This window comes from Kogia breviceps, chromosome 14 (genome assembly GCF_026419965.1).
Source record: "Kogia breviceps isolate mKogBre1 chromosome 14, mKogBre1 haplotype 1, whole genome shotgun sequence".
In the NCBI taxonomy this organism is placed as follows: domain Eukaryota; kingdom Metazoa; phylum Chordata; class Mammalia; order Artiodactyla; family Physeteridae; genus Kogia; species Kogia breviceps.
The window spans coordinates 87,735,329-87,763,140 of record NC_081323.1 but is presented as its reverse complement, the minus strand read 5'-3'; the positions used below and the strand labels follow the sequence as shown (position 1 = coordinate 87,763,140).

General features: G+C 57.1%; 1 protein-coding gene across 1 annotated transcript in view; it reads left to right on the top strand.

Annotated features, from left to right (window-relative positions):
- Positions 1-27,812, top strand: part of FOXK1 (forkhead box K1) — a 60,101-nt gene that overhangs the window by 19,207 nt on the left and 13,082 nt on the right. Inside the window, exon 2 of the mRNA XM_059037348.2 lies at positions 25,073-25,258. Within this exon, the coding sequence (XP_058893331.1) occupies positions 25,073-25,258 (186 nt within the window). The remainder of the gene's footprint in view (positions 1-25,072; positions 25,259-27,812) is intronic.

Below are 27,812 nucleotides of genomic sequence, written 5' to 3'. Positions count from 1 at the left end.
TACATATCTCTGCAACCTTTATTGTTTCAAACTTTTTGGTGTCACATACGCGCTTACAGAAAATCGGGCAACTACAGAAATGTGGGAAGGAGAAAAGCCATGTATGGCGGCTCTTCACCGAGGTGACCGCCAGGGCGTTCAGCAGGTTTTCCTCCCGCCTGTTTCCTTTTAAAAAACCAGAGCAGGCACTTTGCTGAAACTGCATATTTGCAATCACTACAGCTGGGGGATCGGAATTCAATTCGCCAGGGGCTTTAAAGCACCTTTTTTATGTTAACGTTTGTGTGGCTGAGTCGGGAGTCCCAGCGGGGCCTCGAACGCGGGCGGGCCGTGTGGCCTGGCTGGCAGAGGCCACTGGACACTGGCAGCTGTGGCCAGGCCGAGTCAGGGCAGGACCTGGCTTCTGTGATTCCCTCCCCAGCCAGCTCCATCGTCGTGGGCCCCAGTTTCTACCAGCTGGATCAGGCAATGCTCACGGTACCCAAAGCCAGTATGTGATTTCTAATCTTTTCTGGGTTGTCTTCAATGCGGAGAAACGTGGAAGATAAACAATGCATCTCGTTAGGGACTTATCACGGGGTGGCGTCGTGAGGGATTATTTCCTTTGCTGTAAGTGCCCTGGAGTCCTGTTCGACCCCGAGGTCAGGGTGGGTCCTTCCTTCGCCTGCCTGGCTACCACCCCCCATACATCCTCTCCTTCCATATGTGGCTCCCTCTTGAGGGGCCCACAGAGACGTCCCACTGTTCTGAACACTTTTTGCAGGGTCTACAAAGAATTTTATTGAAACTGAACAAGTAACACAAGAGCTCGTTACTTGTTATAAGGTATAACTTAGCTGGTTTATACCTTAACTGAACTCCATTGCATTTTCTTTGTAAAAATGAAAATGAAAACCTAAGGGTTTCCTGCCTTCGTCCCTGTGGAGAGGAGATGCTGCCTTCATCCCGCGCGGATCCCAGGGCGGTGATACCGGGCGGAGCGTCAGCCTCCAGCCTCCAGCCTCCGGGAGAGAAGGCTGTGTGCCTGGTTTTCCGTCCAGTGCCCTGGCCCCGTGGAGGCCGCTGCTGCTCAGACTCTAAGCGCCACGGGAGATCCAGGCTGGGGGCTGGCTGTGTGGCGAGGGTGGGTGTGTACCCCTGAAAAGTGTCTGGCTCAGTTTCTATTTCAGAGAAAACCGTTCTGACGAATAGGCCATCAGGGATAAATTGATGGGATCGAGGCTGCAGTTTACGTAATAATTAAGCCAGTTTGGTTTATCCCCACGCTGCTGAAACCAGGCTTCTCCCTGAACAGTTATTCAGCGTCATTAATCTGTTTTGTGACCCACTTTCCCCAGATGGATCGTTTCTTCGCCACGGTGCTAAAATACGTGCAGAGTCGTGGGGTCTGCGGTAGTGACCATTGGTTTTTTTTGTTTTTGTTTTTGCATTAAGCGGGCCTCTCACTGCTGTGGCCTCTCCCGTTGCGGAGCACAGGCTCCGGACGCGCAGGCGCAGCGGCCGTTGCTCACGGGCCCAGCCGCTCCGCGGCACGTGGGATCCTCCCGGACCAGGGCACGAACCCGTGTCCCCCGCACCAGCAGGTGGACTCTCAACCACTGCGCCACCGGGGAAGCCCCTGCGGGCAGTGGTTTTAAGAGCCACCGTGGAGGGCCGCCTGTTTGCTGGGTGGGGGGGTTGGTCCCGACGCATGTGCAGCATGTTGTCCATCACACTGTTCGCAGGTCTCCTCCCAGCTGAGTTGAGTGGAGGGAGAGCCAGGCCCCGCTGCTCGGACGGTGCTGGGGATTAGCTGGGAGATGTGGCGGCCTTTTCTCCGGCCCTGGGATGTTAGGAAAGTGCTCTGGGGAGGGCCTGGGTCCGGAGCCAGACACAGGCCTTTCACATTCTGCCTGTGCTGATAGGTGCCGCCTCTGCTCTGTTGTGTGCTTCTCCAGGACAGACCTGGGCGTCTCTAAGCAAGCCCCACTGCTTTGTAAACCGCAGCCGGTTACTGGCGGGGACCCCGTCTCCCTGAGGAAACCTGGGCTAGCTTCCTGACTCTCTGATCCAGCTTCTGTTTTATCAGCGGCCTGTGGTCAGTCGGAGAGGATCGCAGAGAAGCACCACTCCCTTGGAAAAAGTTGAAAGGGTTAAAGTCTAACTTGACCTTAAATGACGGAAAGTAATTTTCTTGGTTTAGTGTGGAATACCGTGTGACAGGATGAGAACCGAGGTAGCGAAAGTACAGCAAATTGGTGTAATGAAAACACGGACATTTGCTCCAAATGGTGTAAACTTCAACTTTCGTGTGATCTGGGAAGGAATTTTCTCCCGGGTATTTGGTGAAGCCCAGGCTGTGGGGGTGGCCCCCGGCCCCTGGCTTCTCCCCTCTTGGGGAGTTTGGGGGGGGGGTGGCAGTGAAGCGCTGCTCCTGGCTGGTGACATGTGGCCTCCGGGTGAGCGCTGGGTGTCACCTGGAGCCTCGTGTGCGCTGTCGGGCCCCCGTGCAGCCCCCGGCCGGCCGCCCTCCGCCTCCGCCCCGCAGCGGGTTGCCGGCTCAGGGGGCCCTTTGCTGGGCCCGTCGTCCTCTTTATTCTGTGGCGCAGCATCCACCGCCTTGCTGCCGTGTCTCGGGCCTCCTTGCCCAGGTCGCAGGCCCCACCTCCTCGGAGAGTCCGCCACTTTCTTTCTCGGGGCCCGTGCGGGGCCAGCACTTGTTCGGCAACAAGCGCTCGGTACCTGCGTGGGTGAGCGAAAAGCTTAGCAGGTGCCCGGTGCACCAGTCGGCCGCGCCGGGGCCTGGGGACCCGGCCGCCGGGCAGGCCTCACCGCGTCCTCCCCGCCTGGAGCGCTTCTGGCGTTTGTGACGGCGCGTGTGGCCTGCGAGGCACGAGAGGGCAGAGTTTCAGACTTGAACTCTGGTTAATTTTGCCCCCATAGAGTTCAAGGTGCCCGTGAGGCCATCGGCCCGAGCGCTCGAGCGGTGGGAGTCCTCAGTGCGATGACAGCCCCTCCTCGCCCGGGGGTGGGGACGGGGACCGCAGGGGCGAGGGCCGGGGCTCTGCCCTGAAGCCCAGTGGCAGCACGGAATTGGCTTTTTAACATAAATTTCGTGTGGTGGGTTGATTCATCAGGAGTTTTTTAATGGTTTTATTGTCAGCTTTGTTTCACAAAATCCAGTTTCTTTGTTTCATTCTCCGAGGAGTTAGGAGGTCAGAGCTTGCACAGGAGCTGCCCTTTGTTCTCTGGGTGACTTGGTGACTTTGGAGGAGTGAGTGACCTGTACCTCTTAGCCGCGGTGTCCTGTCTGCAGAGCGGTGCGGATGCCGGCTTCCCTCTGAGATCGCGGCCGCCTCAGTGAAGGTTCTGCTTAAAGGACGTTTCCTTCCAGGACCCACGCGCTGGCTTCAGGGGCAGTGCATCCATCCGGGTTTTAATCGGCATTTGGATTAGGGGTGGAGTGCTGGGAATCTGTGTCGCTGACTCTCCGACGCTTGGGATGAAAACGTCGCCGTGGCCCTCGTTTCTGGCACCGCAGGCGGTCTGGTCCTGGCCGTGGAGGGGGGCGGCACGCGGGGGCCAGGCCGGCTGCCCCGCGGCGAGAGGGGCCTGATCTGTCTGCGTGGCCGAGGCTGCTTTTAACAGAAGCTGAACTCAGAGCCTCTCCTCTCCCCCACGTGGAGTCACACGTCTCAAGTTCCTCCCCCTTCCTTGTCTTCCGCTGTCCTGCTCTCGCTTCCCCTGCTCTGTGTCGTTCCTCCTTGGTGGTGGACGTGTGCGTGCGTCAGTGGATGTGACCGACGGGCACTGCTTGGCCACTGCCCTCGCCCGTGGGGTATATGGAGAGCAGGTCGCGATTCCTGGACCTCAGGGAGTTTCAGAGCTCAGAAGGGCCCTGGAGAACACACAGCAGAGGCCCCAGGGCCCTGACCGTGAGTCGGTTGCAGGCGGCAAAACTGGGACTGGACCCCGCACCTCCTGACCCTTGGTCACCGTTGCTTTTTCTACTAAAACAGCCTGTTTCTGTGGGATGTTGTGCCTAAGACAGTTTATCCTGGTCCAGTGTAAGGGTCATTATGCTGGCATTTGTCCTGCAGGTACCAGCAGACACACGAGGGCAGTGAGTTCCCACCCCTCTGCACAGGGCAGCTCTGGTAAAGCAGAGGTGAAGGCTGCTCGGGGTCTGCGTTGTGGCGTATCAGTCAGGGAGGCGAGGGTGTCGTACCGAATGTACCAGCGGCTCAGACGCGGAGGAAGTGAGTCTGCAGCCCCTTCCGGGTGGTAGAGGGAGGAGAGCGCCTTCCCGGGGCGCCGGCACAGGAGCGGCGGGCACACTGCCTTCCTCGAGCCTTGGCCCAGAGACGGTTTGTACCCCCCGCTGACATCTCCTCGCCGAGGGTGAGTGTCAGGGACGCACAGAACCGCGCGGGCCGCGGAGAAACGCTTCGCTCTGTGCCCCGAGCGGCTGGCCGTCACCGTGGCGGGAGAGAGCGGCGTGGGCGTTGCAGGGGCGGGGCCTTGGGTAACGGAAGACGGGGCGCCCCCCGCGGACCTCGGGCAGCTTGGCAAGGGGGAGGGTGGAAACGTATGCTCAGCCCCAAGGCCAGCGGGGGACCCTTGGAGGTGTCATAGGAAGCAAGTGATGCGATGAGCCCGTGTTTCAGGAGCGCAGGTCAGCGGCAGCCTGCAGAGGGAGTGTAGTGAGGTGGGCACTTTGTGAGGAAAGACGTAAACACCACACCCGTGGGAGAGCCACGAGGGCGACGGCAACCGCGTGTGTTTCCTGGCCCTCGGCTCGTGCCCTGTGCACGTCACACGCGCTGTCTCGCGGTCGCCGCCAGGTCGCCGCCACGGCCCCACGAGGTAGGTGTGGCGTGTGTTCCCACGCTCGGCAGAGGAGGGGCCTGGTTTGGAGAGCGGAAGGACCTTCCCGAGGCCACCAGCTCTGGGTCGCCGGGAAGCAGGCCTTCAGGTGCGCAGAGGAGGGTGCTGCGGCCCCAGGGAACAGGCCAGGCGTCGGGGCTCAGGGCTGGAGGCTGGAGCTGGGCCTTGATGAGCCGGTTTTGGTTAAGGTGGACTCAGGGTCTGCATGGGGCAGGGACCCAGGCGACAGGGAATCAAGATGTGCTTTTGGCGGGAGGTCAGGGTGGGCGGGACCGGAGCCCGAGGGCTGGTGCGCAGAGGCAGGGCAGTGGCAGTCGGGGGGCTCTGCAACTCTTTCCCAGAGAGGCCGAAGCCAGGCACGTGGGTCTTGGATATTTGAGGTGGATTGTTTGTGCTTATTTGTGAGTTGCCCTCGTGCGTGAGACGGGCCGGGAGAGCGGGGACGGGGTCCGAGCTGGCATTTGGCGTCTCATGCGTGGTCCTGTGGGCCGCCGTGCCCACTCGGGTCGCGCCAGCGTTTGGTGCCTGCTCATACGTGTGGTTATTTTATTTATTTGTTTATTTATTTATCTTTGGCTGCGTTGGGTCTTCTTCGCTGCGCGCGGGCTTTCTCTCGTTGGCGGCGAGCGGGGGCTACTCTTCGTTGCGGTGCGCGGGCTTCTCATTGCGGTGGCTTCTCCTGTTGCGGAGCACGGGCTCTAGGTGTGCGGGCTTCAGCAGTCGTGGCTCGCGGGCTCTAGAGCGCAGGCTCAGTAGTTGTGGCGCACGGGCTTAGTTGCTCCGTGGCATGTGGGATCTTCCCGGACCAGGGCTTGAACCCGTGTCCCCTGCGTTGGCAGGCGGATTCCTAACCGCTGCGCCACCAGGGAAGCCCCAAGTGCGGTTACTTTAGACAGAAACGTGCAGGGTGCTGTGAGTTGTGTTTGCTTTGTGTGTACTTTTGATCACTCTGGTTTTGAATAATCCGCACTGAGGACTGAGCCGCGCTCTGGAGAGTGGGGCTGGCCTCCGCTAGGGCTCCCCAGCACCACTCGCCCTGTGTGTACAGAGCAGGCAGACGGGACAAGCTAAGGTCAGCCTGATCATTTACCATCAAGGGATAAGCATTTCTAAGACACAGTGAAACCCGTTTGTTCTGCCTTTCATACGTCCTTGGGAAAGAATACTGACAGTTGACAATCAACTATCACTCTCTGTGAATTCTGGATTTGTTCTTGTAATCTTGAAAATGGTCCTGTCTGCATTGGGTTTAAATGTGCCGGCTCCCTGGCTTCTCATTTTACAGCTGGGGTTTTCTGTCCTCTAACCTTGCTAACCTACTCCTCTCCTGGATGGGTGACGGATACTTAGTTCTCTTTATGCTTCTGAGTGCGTTCGAATCCATTTATGATTAAACAGTGTTCAAACATTCAGGGTGAGATGTATTGACTCAGAGTAGGGCTGATGAAGATGGGGGGCGGGGGGTATGCATCATTTCTCTTTTTTATTTCCAGTTGGCAAGAGATGGCATTTATTTTTAAATTGCGCTCATAGCTCTATGACTTCTGCAGAACTACAAACAAGATTTCATTTTTAAATTATGGTGAAAAAACAGACAATGGCCAGTACTTCTGAGAGGCAGGCCAACTCCCTGGCCCCCTTTGGCTGATAAACTTCACATCCAGATTCATAATCAGATGCCCAGGTAATTTATCCAAGTAAATTTGTGACTTAAAACAAAAATTGGGGGGGCTTCCCTGGTGGCGCAGTGGTTAAGAATCCGCCTGCCAATGCAGGGGACATGGATTCGATCCCTGGTCCGGGAAGATCCCACATGCCGCGGAGCAACTAAGCCCGTGCGCCACAACTACTGAGCCTGCGCTCTAGAGCCCGTGTGCCACAACTACTGAATCCCGCGCACCTAGAGCCTGTGCTCCGCAACAAGAGAAGCCACCGCAGTGAGAAGCCCATGCACCGCAACGAAGAGCAGCCCCTGCTCGCCACAACTAGAGGAAGCCCGCGCGCAGCAACGAAGACCCAATGCAGCCAAAAATAAATTTTTTTTAAAAAAGCTTTTAAAAAAATTATTTTCGGGCTTCCCTGGTGGCGCAGTGGTTGAGAATCCGCCTGCCAATGCAGGAGACACGGGTTCGTGCCCCGGTCTGGGAAGATCCCACGTGCCGCGGAGCGGCTGGGCCCGTGAGCCATGGCCACTAGGCCTGCGCGTCCGGAGCCTGTGCTCCGCAACGGGAGAGGCCACAACAGTGAGAGGCCCACATACCGCAAAAAAAAAATAAAATAAAAAATAAAAAAATAAAAAAAAAATAAAAATAAAAAAATTATTTTCCTATCCAATTAGTTGTATAGTTGCTTACATTTTTAAATAGTCAACAGTGGAAGTTCATAACTGTTCATAACCTTTAACTGTGTAAACTTTAAATAGTGGGAAATGTTTTATATACTTATTTCAGCACTGTTGCGTGCGGGGCCTTGAGCTGGCCCGGGGTCAGGGCTCCTGGAAAAGCCGAGGCGGGAGAAGAATCAGGAGACGCGCAGCCCACGCAGCTGCTCATCCTAGGAAAGCCCACGAGAGGTCGGCTCCCTAAACAGAAGGGTGCTGGGAGCCCTGCCCTCTGATGTCTCAAGCGTCACTGAGAGGACGTTTTTGAGTGACTCCCCGACCTCATCACAGGAACGGGACGGGGGGCGGTGGGGAGTCGTCTCTGCAGATTAATGGAGTCCTCTGCCCTCTTGCTCTTCTCACGTTCTGTTCTCATAAAAGTCGGGGTGCTGTTCGTTTCGTCTCGTCTCTAAGGCACATCTTAAGTTCTGATGTAAGTACTTTTTGAGGAGGTGATTCACGGCCGCAGCTCAGAGCTGCAGGTGTGCGGTCAGCGGGCTTCCTCACTGGAGCCTCCGTGCCACAGACCCGCCCAGGTGTCTCACCCGGGAGGGGCTGCGTTGTTCGCACCTGCCCTGCGGGAAGTCTGTGTGCCGCGGGGGCGCGCGCGGAGGTGCGCGGGGAAGCGTGCGCGGAAGTGCAGGCGGAAGCGCGCGTACGCGGAAGTGCAGGCGGAAGCGCGCGCACGCGGAAGTGCAGGCGGAAGCACGCGCACGCGGAAGCGCGCACGCGGAAGCGGCTCGCAGCGATAATCAGGCTGCCCCCGGCAGGGAGGGGAGCTTCTCTGGTCAGCTGAGTCTCCTGGCGGAAAAGCCTCAGAGGGAGCTTAGCTGGGATTGTGCTGCGTGTCTGGGTGTTTCATCTCAAGGAGGCATCACGGCTAACAGCTTCCGTCTGCTGGCAAAGTGTGTCTCAGGGCGAAGCCGTTAGTGTCAGGCCCACGTGTGCCACGGTCCCGGCTCCGGGCACGCCTGTGTGCCCTGCCGGCCCCGCTCTGCCCGCGCCCTGGCCGGGACGCGGGCCTCCTCCGGCCGGGGGCACAGGCCTGCGAAGCCTGACGTGCGAGAAGCCGTCTGTTTACCAGCTTTTGACTTGAGCAGGGCCAAGTTCAGAATGAATGAACAGGATGATGTGAAATACTCTGGTGTTGTGAAACAGGAAACTGCCAGTTCTTTGTTTCTCGCTGTAACTGACCGGTGGGGTCCAGGTCTTGCCAAGCGGCTGAGCAGGCCATGTGATCGAGTTGGGAGCCTGGGGCGGCTCACAGATTCCACCAGCAAGAGCGCCAGTTCCTTGAAGACGAGAAATGTGGGGAAAACAAGATGCGCGAAAGCAGTGCCTCCAGCGGCTGGTCCAGGGTGGGACTGCCTGACTTCAACCTACACCCCACCGTCTGGAAGCTGTAATTAAGGGGCCAGAAATGAGGGCCGCAGGATAGCGTGTCTCTGCAGAGCTCCTGGGCCTCCGTGGTCCGTGTGCTAGCAGGCTTCGCGCATCCCGGTGGGCTAGGCGGCACTGGGCATGCGCGCGGTCAGAACGCACAGCCCAGTCTGTCCAGTTCCCGGGGGGAGGGAGAGGAAGGGAGCCCGCCGCGTCCTTGGACGGGGCGCTCCAAGAGCAGGCCGGCTGTCCCTCCTCGTCCTGGACCCACAGGCTCCCATCAGGCGTGTGTGCACCTTCCGCAGCCCGTGAGTTGGCGCATCTCCATCTCAGAGGTTCGCCGCTGCCTGACCCAGGTGAGGAGGAAGGGCCCCCACGGGGTTTAATTGTATGTGTCACTTGAAGCAGATTGCTTGATTTTTCTTTTTTATTTTAAAGTAAAAGTTAAAGCCCAGAATTGGTTTACGTCTGATTTTCTTAGTGAAGCCCCTCTACAGCCAGAGGGGAGGTTTGCAGCGCACGGGACCCGCGTGCTGTGACCAGGCACCCTGGCCCAGAGGCGAGGCCCTATGCCCATGCCTGACCCCTGCGGCCAGCTGGGCGGCTCCTTCCTCTGTCCTGGAATGCAGTTCCTCACCTATAAAAGCAAGTGCTTGAGCCACATGGCAAAGTACCGTGGATTCTGAAACGTTATTACGCCAATGCATTTGTAGTTATAGGATGTTAGTCCACGTTCCCTCGCAGAATAATTAAAGTTCCTACAGGATATGAAGACCGCAGCCCTTGAGTTGATAATGTGCTTTGTTCGGGTGTGTCAGGTTTGGTTTTGTTTTTTCTGTCGCAAACGCAGTGGATTATTAAGCATCTTTCCCCTTCACCATCTCTTCATGAGTGTCTGCAGACGCTGTTCTTTGGGAGTGAACCAGCTGTACGGTTTTTTATTCCTCTGCATGATGACTCAGTTCTGACATAAAGGGGAGCGAATGCCCTCCACACACGTTACAGTCCAGGGTGGAGCGTGGGTTTCTGCCCGTGTGAGACCCCGTCGTGACGTGGCTTTCCACAGTGGGCTCCAGCTCCACAGGTGCACTTGTCACTTTGACGGGTTCACAGGAAGTTGTAAGCATGTTCCGAGACGTCCCCTGTATACCTCACCCGCTTCCCCCTGCTAGTTACAGCTTACCTGACTGTAGGACAGTATCAGAGCCAGGAAGCTGACGCTGGTACGCGGCGTGAGTGGTTCTTTGTCACGTCACCGCACACGTAGATCTGTGTGATCACCACCTCCCCCGAGACGCGTGGCTCTCACCCCGCCACCCAGTTCTCCCTTGGGCTCCTCACACCTAGCCGCCTCCCGCCCCGAAACCCCCGGCAGCCACGAATCTGTTCTCAGTCTCTGTGACTTTGTCTTTTTGAGATGTGACATAAATGGGAGTTTGGCTTTTCCAGGCTCGGCATCACGCCTTCCATCCCGGCTGTGTGGGGCAGTGGTTCGTTCCTTTTTATTGCTGAGTGGGGTTGCCCCTGTGTTTCCCGAGGGACACGGTGGCCGATCCCAGCGTTTGGCCCCTACAGATAAAGCTGCTCTGAACAGTCGCGGCCTTTCTCGGGGATAAAAGCGCAGGAGTGCGGTGGGTCAGTTGCATCATCGGGGTGTGTTTAGCTTAAGAAGCTGCTGACTCATCCCCCACGGGGGCTGCGCCGATTTGCATCCCCGGCGCCAGGGCAGGGGAGACTGGCTTCCCCGCGTCCTCGCCGGCATCTGGTGGTGTGGCTGCTCTTCTGTTTTCGCTGCTCTCCGAGGTGCGTCGCCATCGCTTTGCACTTCCCGGTCGGCTGCTGGAGCTGCACGTCTGTCCGTGTGCTTATCTGCCACCTGGGTGTCCTCTGCAGTGAAGTGTCCCTTCGTATCTTTTGTCCACTTTCTCACTGAATTGTTTGGTTTTTTTTTTGTTTGTTTGTTTTTTTTTTGCGGTACGCGGGCCTCTCACTGTTGTGGCCTCTCCCGTTGCGGAGCGCAGGCTCCGGACGCGCAGGCTCAGCGGTCACGGCTCACGGGCCCAGCCGCTCCACGGCACGTGGGATCCTCCTGGACCGGGACACGAACCCGCGTCTCCTGCATCGGTACGCGGACTCGCAACCGCTGCGCCACCAGGGAAGCCCAAATTGTTTGGTTTTTACTGTTGGGTTTTGAGAGTTCTTTACACGTTCTGGACGGTCCTTCGTGCGACGTGTGGTTTGACATTCCTTCTGCCAGCCGGAAGCTTGTCAGCATCCTCTGAGGGGCTCTTTGTACAGCAAGAGTTTTTAGTGTTGACAAAGTGCAGTTTGATTTCTTCTTCTTCTTCTTCTTCTTTTATAGATCGTGCTTTTGGTGTCGTGCCTTCATCAAGCCCTAGGTGCCAGTTCTTGGGTTTTTTTTGAATTTTGAATTGTTTTCCTCCCATAGGTAATATATCATTTCTCTCTGGCTGCTTTTAAGACATTTTCTTTGTCTTCAGTTTTCAAAAGGTTGGTGTGGATTTCTTTGAGTTTATCCTGTTTGGGTTTCAGTCATCTTCTTGAATCTGTAAGTTTACTTTATTGCCAAATTTGGGGGATTTTCAGCTATTTTTTTGACCCCACCCAGTTTCTGTTTTCTTTCTGGGACTTGGAAAACATGAAGGTTAGACCTTTTGTGGCAGTGCCATGGGCCCCTGAGACTCCAGTCATTTATTTCAGTCTCTTTTCTCTTTGTGGTTCAGGTGGGGTAATTTTTATTGTTCTAGCTTTGAGTTCATGGATTACTTTCTCTGTTCTTTTCATTCTGTTTGAGCCTACTCACTGAATATTTGTTTCAGTTGTTCTATATTTTTTTAGTTCTAAAATTCCCTTTGGTTCCTCCTTATATCTTCTCTTTACTGAGATTTGCTGTTTGGAGTTTTTATAATGGCTGCTCTGAAGTCCTGGAAAGATAATTCTGACACCAGTGTCATCCTGTGTTGGTGTCTGTTGACGCCTTTTCTCATTTTGTTTGAGATTTTCCTCATAATTGAAATCTGCACATTTGGGGTATAATCTTTGAAGACTTTGGATCTTATTTAAATCCAGTATTTTATTAGCCCTCCTCTGACGTGGCTCTGGGAGAAGGGGGGACACGCCCTATTATTTCCCACGTGGCTACCACTGATGCTGAGCGCGAGTGCAGGTGCACACGCCTGCTGCTTGCTCTCTGCACTGGCCTGTGTGTCCCCGCGTCCTCAGTGGGAATGACATGTCTCCTAGCCCCTCAGTGGGCACAGCCTGTGTCCCCTGTCCTTGGTGTGGACGGCATGTGTTCTCTGGTCCTCAGTGGGGGGGGTGTGAGCCCCCTGTCCTGGGTGGGGAGGATGTGTGTCCCCGCCCTCCGGGGGGGGTGTGATTGGCAGGGGCTGGTCTCCACCGTGGCTTTGGTGGCTGAGCCAGACCTCATGAATCACCAGCCTCACTCGCCGCGGTGCCATCTCATCCCGCCACCCATTTCAGCGCCCTTCCTCCCCGCCAACAGGATCAGACAAACCTACAGTGAACTGTTATAAGCTGTGTGATCTGTCTTCCCATTCAGGTAGGTCTTTTTTGGTCCTTTAATCGAGTTTTATAATTTTTCTCCATAAAGCTGTTGCATATCTGAGACTTCCTTCTTATTCTGTTGTCATCGTTGTTGCTTTCAGAGTTTTCCCTTTAATTAACAGCTTTCTGCTGTGAAACCCTGGGTGCTGCTATTGCTGCCTTGAAGTAGGTCTCTGTCAAAATCTAGCTGTGCTTTATTATGAAGCCGCCCCGCATTAACACAGGGTCCTGGGCTCTGTGGAGGCCTTCCATTGTGCGTGCTGTCGAAGTGGATGGAAAATCCCACCAGAATTTCCCAGGAGGCCCCTGCGGCTTCGTGGCCTCTGACGAGGGAGTAACCCCCTCCAGCAGCCTTGGTGAGACGGTGGCCTTCCCTGGGACAATGGGCGTGTCCTCTGGGCAGGCGGTGGGCCTCCAGAGCGGCAGTCTTTCATCTAAATCACATAAAGAAGGGACTTCCCTGCTGGCGCAGTGGTTAAGAATCCACTGCCAGTGCAGAGGACACAGGTTTGAGCCCTGTTCTGGGAAGACCCCTCATGCCGCAGAGCAACTGAGCCCGTGCGCCACAACTGCTGAGCCTGCGCTCTAGAGCCTGAGAGCCACAACTGCTGAGCCTGCGCTCTAGAGCCTGAGAGCCACAACTACTGAGCCCGCGCGCCTAGAGCCCGTGCTCCGCAACGAGAGAAGCCACCGCAATGGGAAGCCTGCGCACCGCAACAAAGAGCAGCCCCCGCTCGCCGCAACTAGAGAAAGCCCGCGCGCAGCAACGAAGACCCAGCGCAGCCATAAATCAATAAATGAATCACATAAAGAATTTTCGTAAACTTTGAGAGTGAGATTAATGCCAGCCCCTGACCTGCAGGCCTCCACAGCTGGCGGCTCAGAGGCAGTTTTCCTGTCTCTCCGTCTCGCCTCTCCTGGCATACGACAGCCACCAGGAGGCCTGGGCCCTGTCCTGGGAGGGAGCTGCCCGAGCGCCCCGAGGGAGGACGGAGGCCTGCTGTGCGTCAGGGTCGGAGGCGACCTCTCTGAGCAAGGCCGCTGGTGCCAGGAGGCCCGGTGAGGAGGCATGGGAGGGAGCAGGGTGACACCGGAGAGGCTGGCGGGACCCAGAGTCTGCGTCGTCTCCCAAGAGCTGTGGGCGGTTTCTAGGCTGAGCAAGGACCCGGTTTGTTGTGGGGTTCCGCCCAGTCTGGCCTGCTGGCCTGGTGGCAGGAGGGGTGGGAAGCAGCAGAAGGCCCCTGGGGCTGGCCTGGGACCCGGGAGCAGAGGCCGCGGGGTGCAGGAGGTGACGTCAGGACTTCCGTTTGGTTGTTGTTCATCTTCTCCTTCTAAAGTGTACGTGTCACGTTTCATCAAGTGTGTGTTAGCAGACGGCATCGTGAATATAGTTCATAAAGAAGCAAGCAAGTATGCGTAATTAGGTGGTGATGCCAAGACATTGTCCTGGTGGGCGACGCGGGTAGAAGAGTTGAGTGACGAGAAGTCCCGACCCTCGGGCGGGCTCGCGAGCTCCAGCCCAGCATCCGATGAACGTATGGGTTTTTGCACGGAATTTAATGTTGTTTTAATTTTTAACTGTAAAAAAGCCTCTGGATATTTAAATCTTCCCTGAGTTGGCCCTTAGAAAAAAGAAAACAACTTGCTTCCCACCAATAGACGGCCGCGGAGTCCTTGCCGGAAGATTCTCCATCCGCCACAGGCCTAGAATCCGGCCTCTGCGCTGCATGGTCTGCTTCTGCTTCCTTTCAGCGCCACGGGAGTAACTGACTGTAAGACGTGTGCCTACCGCAGCCCACCGTGGACTTGGCGGAAGTGGTGGATTCATGCTCCCCTAGATTTCCACTGAAGGGGCACAGGGAAACCGGGGAACAACTGAAAACTAAGGAAGATGATGAGAGCTGTCCGTTCAGTTTTCATTTCAGAGTTAGGCTTCTTAAACAGCAACGCAGCCCTTTCCCCTGCGGGAGCTGGGACGTGCGCCGACCCGCCCCAGGGGAACTGAGCTTTAGCTGTGAGCCGCGTGGCCGCCCTGCCGCCTGCGCCCCCATCCTGGCTGACAGGGACCTCGTGGGAGAGGTGACCTGGGTTAGGCCCTGGGCCTGGGGCTTGGTCGTTTCGGAGGTGTATGTGTCCGAGTGAACATTTGATGTCGCCTCCGTTGCTGCCCGAAGACAGACCCCCACGAGGTGGGGCTGCGGTCTGCGTCCTCTGTCCTTCCCAGTGTCCCTGCTGCAGGGACTGTCCAAGGTGTGCGGTTCTAGTAACCCTTGGAAGCTGTGCCGGGTTCCCACTGTAGCCTCTGACGTTCGTTGGCGGTACTTCCTTAGGGAAGGGAGTGCTCTGTGAGTAGGTTTTCCCTGAAATCTTGGCCAGGGGACATCTGGAGCCCCCAGCGGTGACCGTGCTGAGAGCAGGGCCACGGTGCTGGCCGTGGGCACACTCAGTGTCGTGTGGGCAGCTGACGGCCTGGGGTTCGCTCGTTACGGCACCGGAGGTTCTCAGGGGCCTCCCTCAAAGACCTGATTCACAAGGAAGTTATGGAAACTTGACTGGCCTGCTTTGGGGGCTCCTATCCCTCCTTGGCCACAGGCCCCTGGCCCCAGCGCTCAGCTCTGGCACACCTCCGCTTCTCCTTTCTCCCTTTGGTTTGGGTCCAGAAGCCCCTTGTGCAGAGCTCTCTGTCGGGGTCTCTGCGTGAAGAACCCCCAGAGGCGGGGACAGGTGGGGCACCCCCCAGACGATGCCATCCGGACGAGAGGTTCAGGTCCCAGCACCCCATCTGGCAGCGTCGTGATCCTGAATATAAAGCGTCCTCTTTCGACGCCCTGGTTCCCTCATAGTGGGCGGGGAGGGCTCTGTCTTGGGACAGAGCCGGTGCAGGACGTCGGGCTGCTCCACCCCAAAGTGACCGGTACCGCACTGGCCTTCGGGCCCAGCCGCCCGCCCGGTGCCCATACATCCGGCTCCTGGTCGCGGGGCAGGATCACCGCGGCGCAGCACGAACAGCAAGCAGTTCATCTTCCAAGCAGCTGCTGTGCAAAATTGTTATCATTCGTTTTGAAGAAACTTACGTGCCCTGCACTTCCTGCTTCTGCGTTTGTCGAGGCCCTTGGTGTGCTGGGTTCTCAGTCTGTGTGGGTGATGGCGATGGTGCTGTAGCAGCCCCGCCCGGTGCCCGGCTGGGCAGAGGGCGGCCCGTGGTTGGTTTATCCTTCAGTGGAGCGCTCTGGCTTAGTTTCCTTTCTGAAGCCGTACAGTTTTGATTCATCCAAAACGTGTGAAGGACAGAGGAATCACGCGGCCGTGGGTGGGACACAGACCGCAGGTGGGCCGGGCTCTGGGCCCAGCTCCCATCAAGGCTGCCTCCATTTCTCTGTCCCCCGTTCCTGGCCCGGGGCTTCCATTGCAGGGCCATCTCCTTGCGCACGGTGGTTGCTGGCATGCCGGTCGTCACATTTCCCTCCAGGCGAGCAGTGGGAGGAAGGGACACCGGGCGGTGATACCCCCGGGGAGGGGTCTGTCTGCCCTCCAAGGTCTTTCTGCCACCGCATCACTTTCTGTGAGTCACCCCCCGGCAGGGGACGCCGGGGATGTGGGCACCCAGGAGAGGGGATGGGGTGGAAGTGGGTTTGGGGCGGTGCCTGCCCTCGCGCACCCCTTCGCCCCGCACCTGCCCCCCGCGGGACTCCGCTCACCAGCCTTCCCCCAGCGGCCCCGTGATGGGCCCCGCCCGTGAAGCCCGGCTGCCTTTGGGTGTGGGAGCTGCCCTGGGGGAACACCCCCAGCCCCCCTGCAGCGAGGCCCTCGGAGCCCCGCCCCGTTCTCCCCTGGCCGGGCCCATCGGGGAGGACACAGGGGAGCCGTGGGTCGACGTCAGCAGGGCTGCCCTGGGCACGAGGGTGAGGGCGGCGCGCTTCCGCCTCCCTCGGCCCCGGCAGGCGGCAAGGTTTTCTCCACCTCTGTCGACTGTGATACCTCCCTGGGCGCTTCGGCAGCTTTCACGGTTTCGGTTCTTCGGGGAAATGGGCTGGACGCCCCGTGCGGTGGTGGGGGGTGGGGGGCAGGGGAGCCGCCCGCACCCCCCCCAGCCTCTGTGCAGGGCCGCTCCGTCCGGTTTCCGAGGGTGCCGGTCGGATTTCCCAAATTAGGAGGGGAGCCGAGCCCGGCTGGAGGCAGTCACACGCGGTTCCTGTTGTTCCCACAAATGGGACTTTGTTCTCTTCTTTTTCCTTAACGGCAAAGGCTGTTTGCTCTCTTTGGAGGTGGAGCCGAGGTTTGTGTTTGGGGTTCCCTCTCGAGCTTTGCTGTCTCTCCGAGGCTGGTATCGGAAGGAAGGTCTTGGTTTGGGCGGTAATGCCTGGGTAGGAGGCCCACGGGTTTGCCCGGAACGGTCCGCTCAGGAAGGACGCGCTCCCCCCGCCCCCCCCGCCCCCCCCCGCACCCTCACGTGGGCAGTGGCGGTGGTGGGGGCCACACCTTCCTGGCAGCGCCTCCTGGGCTCTGCCTTCAGCTTCTGAAGCGTTTCCTTGGCCAAGTTTAACAGAGTTGAACTCGCGCCTTGCCAGGACCCAGAAAATAAACGTGCAGAGCAGACTTCTGCTGCCTTCTTGTTTCTCCACACACACACCCCCCCCAGCGCAACGGCCGCCCTGTCCTGGAGCCTTTTCTTTCTGCCCCTCAGATTTATAGGCGCTGTGATAGCACAGAGCCCTTCCCGTAACGTCCTTAACATACACGTGTTTGAATATATCTCAAGTGTCCAGAGAGGTGGAATATTCTGGTTAGTCGATATACTTAACCTGCTCAGTGCTTGGGTTCCTGGCACGTGTAATAAATAATAGCCAGTGCTACTTCTTAATTACTAGTATCATTACACCGTGTTGTATTATGTTATATTATTGAATTTCACGTTGACTGAGGTTCAGGCAGCAGACTCGCGGTTTTGCAGATTGGGTAACTGGACGTGTCGGCGCCCCGGCGGCTGACAGCGGCGACCAGTCTCAGGTTCCTCATGCACCCCCGCGTCCTCTCACAGGAGGGGCTGGTCCCTGAGCCGCCGAGGCGCGTTACTGCTGCTCTCTGGGTGGAATTTTTAAGTGTAAATGCAGTTGTTGCTTATTTCGTGCTAGTCCTTGTTGCGTCCCACCTGGCTCTTTCCTGGGTCTTCATGTTCCTGCTTAGACACCCCGTCCTCGGGAGGGAGAAGCTGTGTGTAATGCGGAGATAATCTTGGCATCTGACTTCAGATCAGGTTAGTGTCGGAACGGGCCAGCGTTGGTCACTGCACAGACCACTCCAGTACCCCCACCCCCACCCTCAGCGGCACTTGACCTGGTGGCCGGCCGGGCTCTGCACGTGGAGGGTCCGCAGCCCCGGACGGTGGTCGGGCTGCCAGCAGACGCTCCCGTTGTCACACGAGTCTCTCTCCGTAAAAACTGTGGACGTGGATTTGAGCGGTGAAATCAGCGGCCCCTGCCCTCCGTGGGAGATGGAGGGGTGCCGGCTGTCCTCCGAGTCTCTGGCTGGGTGATTCTACTAAGCACAGAGAAGGCATGTTGTCAGTGTCCTTGCACGGTTAACCCAGGGTCAGAGAAGTCGGATCGTTTCCCCGCGCTCTGGCCGCTGGGGTTCAGCCGACACCCTCCGGGGCGCCTCTCCCACGCGGAAGGGGTCGCTCCGCTGCCTCCCACCCGCCTGTGCTTCCCGATAGACTCTGTTACACAGGGAGACCGCGTGCACCGGCGTGGGTGTGCGCGGCACGGAGGGGACAGGCGGCGGCAGAGGTGACACTTCCCTCGGGGAGCCCGTGGTCCGGGAAGCCCGGCGGGGTGAGCAGGGGCCCTTGAGGCGGGCTCCGTACAGGGGCCGGCCTTTGGGGACAGACTCTTGAAGAACGGGAGCCTGCTGGTACGAGGCCAGGCCCTGTGCTTGGGGGCAGCCCGTCGCCCGCGAGCTCTGCTGTCGCCGTGTCCATCCCAGCGGCAGTGCTGTGTCTGAAGCTCCGTCCCCGGAGAGCCCGGCCTTGTGGTCCACACTTGAGCCACGCAGCGCAGGATGTCCCCGTGCAGTGCCCGTTCAGCGGGCGGTGAACCGTAGGAAGCCAGCGCATTTGAAGCGGAATTCTGACCCTTGTAGTTCCTCCATTTACCCAGCTGGAGAACCTTTGGTGCTTTTCAGGCAAATCTGGAAGGTATTTGCTTTTTCAGATATATTGGACTTTCTGCTGCCCCATTTGATTTTCCAAACTGTAAAGCTTGGGAGCTCGACTTTCACAGCCATTTTTTGTTTGCTTGTCTTAAACCTGACGCCTCCCCACTGAGGGATAAGAGCGTCCCTGGGCAGATGGCTCGGCTTCCTCCCCACGGTGCCCGACCCTGCGTGGCTCTGCTGGGACCCTCTGTGTCTGAGGGGAGCCTCGGTTCGAGGAGGAGGGGCGAGGGCTTCGCAATACACCAGCACTCGTCAGTTGTTTTGGAGTAGGATGACTGGAGGTTTCTCTGGTGTGTCTGGGACCCTGCGGAGCTGCTGCCTGGTCAGGACGGCCGCCGCCCCGCCTTCCGCCTTCCGGGGGCCTGGGCTCTTTGCTTCCTTCCCTGTTCCTGGCTGGAGCTTGTGTTTGGATCACGTACTCACCCCTCGCCAGCTCCCAGCACGGCTCCCAGCACAGCCGTGAACTATGGCCTCTGCAGCCTCCAGCCTCCTCCGCTCGGTTCTGTGTTTGGGTTTTGTTTTTTAAAGATGTTCTAGCAAAATGTATTATGTTTTTAATAGAAATAGATATTTTGGGTTAAAAACACTTAAGATGATCAGAATGCTTTGATTTGGGGATTGTATATGTAAAAGGTTTTTCAAAACCATTTCCTGAACTGTCTTATTGTTCTTTGCAGTTCTTACAAAACTCAGAGCCCCTGCTATGCCAGTTGCAGACCTTCTGTAAATGAGGGTTGCTGGTTGTCCGGGGCCCACCGGAAACGCCGCCTGCTGGCCTAGAACACCCGGCGGGGGAGGCCGGGGCCGCTGGCTGTCAGCTGGCCCCCAGGCCTGACCATTTTTCCCCTACCAGGCGGTGGTTATTTTCAAAATTTGAACACACTGGTCATCAAATGTGTAACAGCTTTTCCCCCGTATTCTTGAGTCTTTCACTTCTTAAAGGACACGGTTACAACATTTAGAAAACATTCTGAAGGACTCGAGGTCTCCGGCAATAGCACTCTTACCCCGGGGATGTTTTCACTCCTCCTTCTCATCCTTGTCCTGCAAGAATGACCAAAGCCAGTGTCACGGCCGCTTGCTGTGCCGGCCTCGCCTGCCCCAGGGCTCCTGCTGCACCAGGCCTGCCTGTCTGTCTCTGGTTTACCAGGGAGGGGCCTTAGATTCAGCCACTCGCCCCAGGTCCCCCACAGCGTCCCAGCGGCCCATTCTCAAACCAGGTCTGTCGGATTTCAAATCCCAGGCCTTTAGCCGCAACGCTGGACCGTTTAGTCTCTGCTGTTTGCACTTGTCATCGTGTCATCGGCATTTTTAATGTTCCTCCATGGGCCCGTTTTAGTGAGTGCTTATTACCTGTTAGGTACTGTGTGAGCTTCTAACTACTTTGCTTATTTCATTTGATACTCACACGAGACCCCTACACAGTACACACCATAAATACCCCAATTTTCCTGATGAGGAGAACAGATCAGATGCATTAAGAGATTTGCCCAGAGACAAACAGTCCTGGAAGGCGTCCTTTCAAATGGCTGCATGATACTCCTCCATGAATGTGCACTGTGGTTCATTCAGCTGTTCCTCACAGGGAGCTCGTTAGCTGTTTAGAATTAGAACGGAGGTTTGGTTTTTGTAACGGAGGTCAGGATAGCAAGGGAGGTGGATTTCTTTTGCGTATAACAGTCCCAGTGTAATCTGATACGGCAGCTCCAGCCTCTTTCTGTTCTGTTGCTCTGTTACCCAGTGCCCGTTTTGTGGCCCACTACGGCTGCTCCAGCTCCTGCCATCGCACCCACGTTCTGGCCATAGGAAGGGAAGAAGTGAAGAAGACGCTCTCTTCCTCTTGAGGGCACGAACCATCGCGTGCCGCTAACCAGCACAGTCTCGTGGTTGCACAGGAGGCAGAGAAGCGTTGTCCTTAGTCGGGCAGCCGTGTGTTCAGCTGAAACGAGTTCAGTGTCGCAGAAGAGGGTGCACGTCCAGGGGAGTAGCCGTCTCTACCGTAGTCTGCCCTTTAGGACGCCCACCTGTTTGTGACCCTTCTTCTGACGTAAAAGCCACTCATCCCCGTTGTCAGGGGAGGCGGCCCAAGTCCCACCTGGTGACCGCATCGCGGAGGTCCAGGGTCTCTGTTACGTGTGCGTCCCCGCGTTGGGGCGCCCCGCGTGGTGGATCTGTGAAGCGCCGTGCCGAGGAGACTCAGAGGAGGGCGGCCCCGCTCCGGGCTGGAAAAGGGAGGAGTGGGACGCACACTGACTGCTCACAGCCGCGCTGCTCTCGAAGGCACTCCCCACAGGGGCAGGTTCCGGGGGGCCCGCCTCCCCGGCCCCCTCCGAGGTGCTCCGGAGACGACGCTGCCGTGCTTCCTGGCGGCGCCCCGGGCCGGGCAGGTCGGGGAGGGATGGTCACGCCTCCTCGCAGGCCAGGTTGGGGCTGCTCCGGCTCCGGAATCTCCGAGCACGTTGTCTCCGTCACATCCGCAGGTCAGATGCAAAGCCAGGGTCTCCGGGGGCGGGTTCCACTCTTGAAAACCCCGCTCTGGCCTTTTCTGCCGTTGGGCTGGGGCCTCTCTGCCTGTCCCACCCGAGTCGTGGCTCCTTTGAGGCCACTGAGGCTGCAGGCTCGGCGGCATCGTTTCCCGCCCCGGGCGCTGGTCCCCGTGGTCCCCCTGCAGCTTGTGGCATCCTGCATCCTGGCCACACAGGCTCCGCCCTCGGGTATCTCGGGGCACCGCTGGACCCGGCACAGGGAAGGTGACCAGATTTCTAGCCTGCAGCGCTCGTATCCTTGCCCTCTGACGAGGCAGCACCCGGTATTCCAAACTGTGTGACGGGCCTGGCGACTCCTGGCCAGCGGCAGTTCTGTGCCGGCCACGAAGCAGGGTCCCTGGCCGCCCTCCCCGTCGCTGCCTGAGGAGGGGCATCCTTTGCAGAGTGACTCTCCCTCCTGGCCTGAGCCTCCAAAGTTTCCTTGTATTTTCTTCGTCTTTTCCGGGAGATGTTTTCAAGCCTGTCACCCGGCCTTCCTTGTGAAGTTTTCTTTTGTGTCACATTTACTTGTCCAGGGTCCTTGTTTTTCCCCGGAGGTGCCTTTTGGGGCTGCAGCCCCTGGGTGGCCAAGGTGGCGCCCTCTCCCGTCCCGGGGACACAGGTGGTCCGTGTCCTCTCCGTGAGGACTGAACGATGACAGGGAAATTATGTTTCTTTTCTGACAACGTCCTGTTGGTGAGGCCGGTGGGAGGCTTCCTCCCTAAGGACGAGGTGGGAATGAAGGTGGGTGACAGCCCGAGTCCCTGCGGCTCATTAGTGGCCGAGCGGGGCCAGACCAGCCTTCATGCAGGGATCTCTGACCTGATGCTGAACAGGGCAGCTTCACAGGGAACCGAGGCAATACCAGTTTGGCCCAACTTCCAGGAGCCCAGGCTTCTGGACGCTCCCAGACTAGAGCGGGCCCGGGCGTAGGGGCTTCAGGGCCAGAGCGTTTTAAAAAACAGCTTGATTCCACTGCAGTGAGAAGCCCACGCGCCGCGACGGAGACCCAGCGCAGCCAAAAATAAATAAGTAAATTTATAAGACAAGATTAAAACAGCTCGATCGGGTGCGGCTCATACGCTGCACGAAGAACCCACTTGGATTGTCCAGGCCAGTGTTTTCAGGAGACCCGGGGAATCGTGCAGCTGCTGCCACAGCCAACGACGGTTGGGCGTTTGCATCACCTCTGCAAAGCAGGGCGAGAATTCTGTGCAGAACTCGGGTGCTTGCACGGAGCCTCCCTCGGGCTGGTGGGCGGTGGTTTCCAGCGCGCATCCCCGCTTTCGGCAGGAACCCCGACGCATGGGCAGAGTGCGCGTGGGTCCAGCCTGGGTGTGGAGCACCTTCGGGAGAGAAGCTCTGATTGCAGAACGCGCTCATTAAAGCTCCAGCTAGGGCCCTAAACCAGAACGAAAATGTTCCAGGGAGAGAAGTAACAGTTGGCAAACTCGGTGGGCACCCCGGGGAGGCATCTGTTTAAAATTAAGCAGCTTCCTGGTATTTTCTCCTCCTCCTCCTGGGTAGGAGATCAGCTGCCTCAGGATAATTTTTGGAAGAGTGAGTCAGGAGATGCTTTTGAAATAGCTGTTGCAGTAACTAATGTGAAAATGTTTATGGTTAAACCTTAGTTGGAAAATCACCGTTCCAGTAGGAGACTGTCCTGCTGCTATCAGTTACGGATGGCAGTAGATTTTGCCACTGATGACATGCCCGAATCCCTGACCTCTAAAACGCTGTGCTTTGTTTCACTGAAACCCCGGTCTGTGTGCAGGTACTGTCTGTCTGGCGTCTTGGATTTGAACTGGAAAGCGTCTTGGAGGTGATCTCTCCTGCTCAGAGCATCCAGGGCTGCAGAGGGCTTACAGCAGGTGGTCCCACAGCAGAAGTCAGGCTGGGAAGCAGAGGGCAGGGGGCCTGACGATGCCCCCCGGCATCTGCCTCCTCAGCCCAGAGCCAGGCAGGCACCGACCCCGGCCCAGAGCTCTTCTCTCCGGATCTCGTGCCTTTTCTCATCTTCACCCTAAACCCCACTTTCTAAGATTCCCCGCCTGTCTTGGGACCTCTGTCAGAGGCCAGAAGCCACAACCTCTTTCTAGTTGGTACTGACGGTTGTAGTTGTAACGTGATCTCGAGGTTGTAGTCTGATCTCATGTTAACGCAGGGACTTGTACTATGCAGGAAGGCAGAACTCCACGTGCCTCTGGCAGAGTAACTCGTAGCTTGTTTTGTTGCTTTGCAGCAGTTGAAGGAAGAGACAAATGGTAAAGGGACGCAGAAACTCTTTTTTAACTGTTTGTCAACATCACTGCCTTCCTGCCTAGCGCTGGGGGAGCAGGTGCGCATGCGTGTGTGCGTGTGCGTGCGTGCGCGTGCGCGCGTGCGTGCACAGACACCCCCGCTGTTCATGGCAGCCCTGTCCTTCACAGGTGGAGCTCACCTCAGCCGCGCTCTGCTCACCTGTGTGGAGCCCTCAGCCCGTTCCCAGGCTCAGGGACACCGGGCCCATCTCGGACTTGGTGAGGATGCACGTTGACTCTGACTTACAAAAGCTGACCAGCCTCCGGGTCTGGAGAGACCCGCGGCCTCGGAAAGCATCTTCGGCAAATGTGTGATGTCACTTTCTAGCCAAAATACCGGCGGAGGAAATTTCCATTGGGTGGTGGGGGAACTAAAGAAGGTGGAAAGGACAGCACACATTGCCTTAACTGGCTTACGAGGAGGAGGTGGCAGGCGATTTTTGAGTAGCCTGGGGCGGCCCTGTAAGCAGAACCACAGGGATGGTGTCGCCGTCCATCGCAGACCTCCCACCCTCATCCCTAACATTTTGGTGTTTAGGCTGAATTTCCCAGAATCAAAACAGCGTCAGACAGGAAAACAGCTTCTGTTGGAACAGTATCGAGATCCCTTTGTTCTGCTTTTAGGTTTGGAAATACAAGCCTGGTAGCCGCGGGTCCCAGTGCCTTGGTGCGTCACTGCCTGCTGCAGGGCTCTGCCTGGACAGCCACATGCAGCCGCCCTCTGCTTGGTGTCTCTGGAAGAGTGTGTACTGGCCGGTGAGGCCAGCTGGAGTTCCTGATTTTTCTCTGTGAGATGCAGGCAGGGGCTCTCAGAGTAGATGCTTGTACTGCTGAGTCATTTCCTGAGAGGTGGGTCTCCCCGGCGGAAGGCTCGCGAGCACCCCCGTTGGATGCTGACGTGCCAGGTCACCACCTGCCATGTCCCAGAGCCTGTTCTTCAGTCTCGTTTCTTCAAAGTTGTTTTACTAAGAGGAAAGGGAATTGGATTGAAGCAGTGCTTGCTGTGTGGGTGGGAGGTAACTGGCTGCTTAGACGGTGAATTGAATTGAATCGACTGGACCAGATATCGGGGACTTTTCGGCGTGCACCCTGCGCCTGCTAACCGCAGTGAGCAACTTGCGGATAACCGGTCAGTTGAGACATCAGAAGGTGTGCTTGACAAGCAGTGCCCCGCTCTACGGGTCAGAGTTTGTGGGAGGGGGATGAGCCCTGGGTTCCTGTGCGCACAGAGGGAGGGACTGGGGTCTGCGGTGGCCTGGGGCGGGCGGTACCCTGCCAGTAGAGGCGACGAGGCTCGGGGCTCGTGAGGCCAGAACGGACGGTGAAGGCAGCCGGTTCCCTCGGGTTCCAGGCGCTTCTCCGAGCCCCCCGCCGGCGCCTCTGCAGGTGGCGCTGCCGCTTTTCCCAGGCAGGGCTCGCTTTCCATCTTCTGGGTGACGGGCATCTGCCGTTAAAAAGCTGCCCTGGAGGTGACCGTGGCGTTTCGGTTTCCCAAGGAGCGTTCTCTGCGAGGTGCTGCATCCACGTGGCAAGCGTGGCGGACAGGAAGCCGGCTGGCCGTCTGGAGCCCGTGTGGGAGGGGACACCAGGGGGCTCGTCCGGGCTGGAGGTCTTGCTGTTGCACGCGTGGTGGGGGGAGCCCGGTGCCCTCGCCAGCCTGTCCCGAGGGAAGCGGAGGTGGCCCGGTTCGGGCGCAAGTTTGGGCACGTGTGCGCGCGTGGCGTGGTCGGAGAGCGCCCTGGCTGGTGACGGGGGGCGGCCTACACACGCCAGGACACTCTCCCCGCTGGACCTAACGTCCCGCTCCCCTCCCGCTGCAGGTGCACCTTCCGCTTCCCCAGCACGGCTATAAAGATCCAGTTCACGTCGCTGTACCATCAGGAGGAGGCCCCGGCGTCCCCGCTCAGGCCGCTCTACCCGCAGATCTCCCCACTGAAGATCCACATCCCGGAGCCGGACCTCCGGGGCCTGGTCAGCCCCGTCCCCTCCCCGACTGGCACCATCAGGTGAGTGGCCTGACCCCCTCACGCGGTGGCCTCTGCGGAAGCCGGGGCCCCGTGCTTGAGAACGCGGCCGAGAAAGAGGAAAGTGACATGGGTGTTCTGTGTTTCGTACAGTATCAAGTATGTTTCTGGAAAATTGCCCACGGATGGAAATTTTGAAACTATTTTAAGTGCATCAAGGGACCTGAGGACTTAAATAAACTCTTTGGAGAATTCTTTTATAAAGTGAAGAATCACTACTTAATTGGTCACTTTTCCAGTCTGAAATTTTATATACCAGCGTCTTTTAAAACAAGCTTAGGTATCAGTTTTTAAAGACAGTGAAACTATTTAAAAGGAATATTTGTATACCAGGATTTGGTGGACTAGGTTTTTCTAAACTGTATTTGTAGAAATCTTTTGCAAAGTTTTAGAAATTAATCTAGATTTTGAAGAAAGGGAAGTCCTCGAACTTTCTCATCCTTGGCGTGTTATACCGAGAGGGTCGCTGGGGGCAGGTCTGAGGGCGAAGTGTGTAGCCAGAGACTGGGGAGGGGACTGGTGAGCTGTCCCCTCTCAGGGTACTTTTGCGACAACATGGGTCCTGTGCCTTCTTCCCCTTTTGTCATAAAACATGTCGAAAGACGTGGACTCGAGGATCAAGATTTAATAAACTTTAAAATAGTTTACCGCTTCATTAAGGGCATTTTAAAGCAAAGCCGGCCTTTTCCTTATTGGTACGTGCGGCCCTGGCGAGGCCGCGACCACCAGTGCATTTGGTGCTGGTGCCTCGGCTCCAGCCACGCGCTGCGCCTGCCCCCGCGGACTGGGCATCGTCAGACGTCAGCCCGTGGAAGAGGCAGAGCGTGTCTCGGTGTCGCCCCGAAGCCAGTTTCGGCCTCACACGCCCCCTGAAGTGGTCTCGGGGTCCTGGGGTGCCCCTGGGAACCACACTCCGAGAAGCACTTCCCAGCAGAGCTCGAGCTTTCCGTCCCTGAGTCTTACCAGGTCTCCCCTCTGGCTGACCAGCCAGGCTCGTGGTCCCTGGTTTTGCACCTTTAAGGGTTTTGCACTTAGAAGCACAGAGGGTTAATCATGGCATCACCATCGGTTTCACTTTTGCCTTTTGTTTTTCTGCCTTGATGTGTCCAGTCATTTGCATTGAGTTGCTTGGAGTCAGTTTCCTCCCGAACCAGTGAGCCGGCGGGCACGTTTCTCTTATGGAGAGAAAGTTCAGGGACCTGAATTCTGGTTCTGGCCACATCTCCAGTTGGTGGGAGAACGGGGTGGGGGGGGGGCAGGTCCCTGCAGCCTCCTCGGGCTTCGTTTCCTCCCTCAGTGAATCTCTCCAACATCGCCAGAGGCCAAGGAGGAGCAGTGAGTGACGGAGACCCGCTGTATGCCAGGCCCTGCGCTCAGCCGCTGAACGTGTGTTATTTCACTTAGTCCTTAGGGATTTACGAGACAGATTTTTTTTTCTTTAGTTCTTTTCAGGTTTCCAGCAATAGCTCTGTTCTCAAACCCGAAATTTAACACGTCATCTCCTTGTTCTTTCAGACATGTACCTTGAAAGTAATCTAAAACATGAGGGCTCCACTGGAGTTCACGATGAAGTTGTGCTATGAAAATGCTCTTGCACTTACTTACATGTGTATAATTTATGCATAGATAAAAAATTTTGTGTAGTAAAATGAAGCAGCCGCTTTGGAATACAGTCTGGCAGGTCCTCAAAATGTTAAAGGGTTACCTTAACCGCCCAGCAGCTCCCTGGGTCGTGAGGTCTCCGTGGAAACTCATCCACAAGGGTTCATGGCAGTGTTATTCATAGCAGCCCCCAAAGTGGAAACAGCTCACGTGTCCCTCAGCTGCTGAGTGGAGAGAAAATGTGTTACAGCCACGGGGTGGAGGGTTATTCCGGCATAAAACAGAATGAAGCACCGACACCTGGTACAACACGGATGACCCTTGAAAACATGATGCAAAGTGAAAGCAGCCGGTTCCCAGAGACCCCACACGTCGTGTGATTCTGTTGATATGAAATGTCCCGAATAGGCAAATCCTCAAGAGAAAGAAAACAGGCTGCCAGGGTCCGGGGGGTTCAAGGGGGTGGGCTGCTCGCTGTCACGGAGTTTCTTTCTGGGGTGACGACAATATTGTGGAATGAGGTGATGGTCACACAACTCCGGACTCACTAAAAACCACTGAACTGCACACTCGAAACGGGTGAATTGTGTAGTGTGTGAGTTATAGCTCAGTGAAGCTGACAAAAAAGCTTGTGTGCACTGACACCTTTATCCAGGAGCACCTCAGAGCAGCTGCAAGGAGCAGTGGCCAAGTGTGTTTTACGTGCCGTTGGGAGCCAGACAGGCGGGTGGGCCTCGGAGCCCTTACACGCCTGGTGAAACCAGAGCCTGGGGTCAGTCCATAATCCAGCCACATCGACGCTTTTTTTTTTTTTTTTTTTTTTGCGATGCTTTTTAAGAAAGAAAAATGTTTTGATTTGTACCTGGACGTCTTCATAAAATAAATATAATTCCCAGTAACATTTCGAATAAAAACAGTGGCCAGCAGGCTGAGT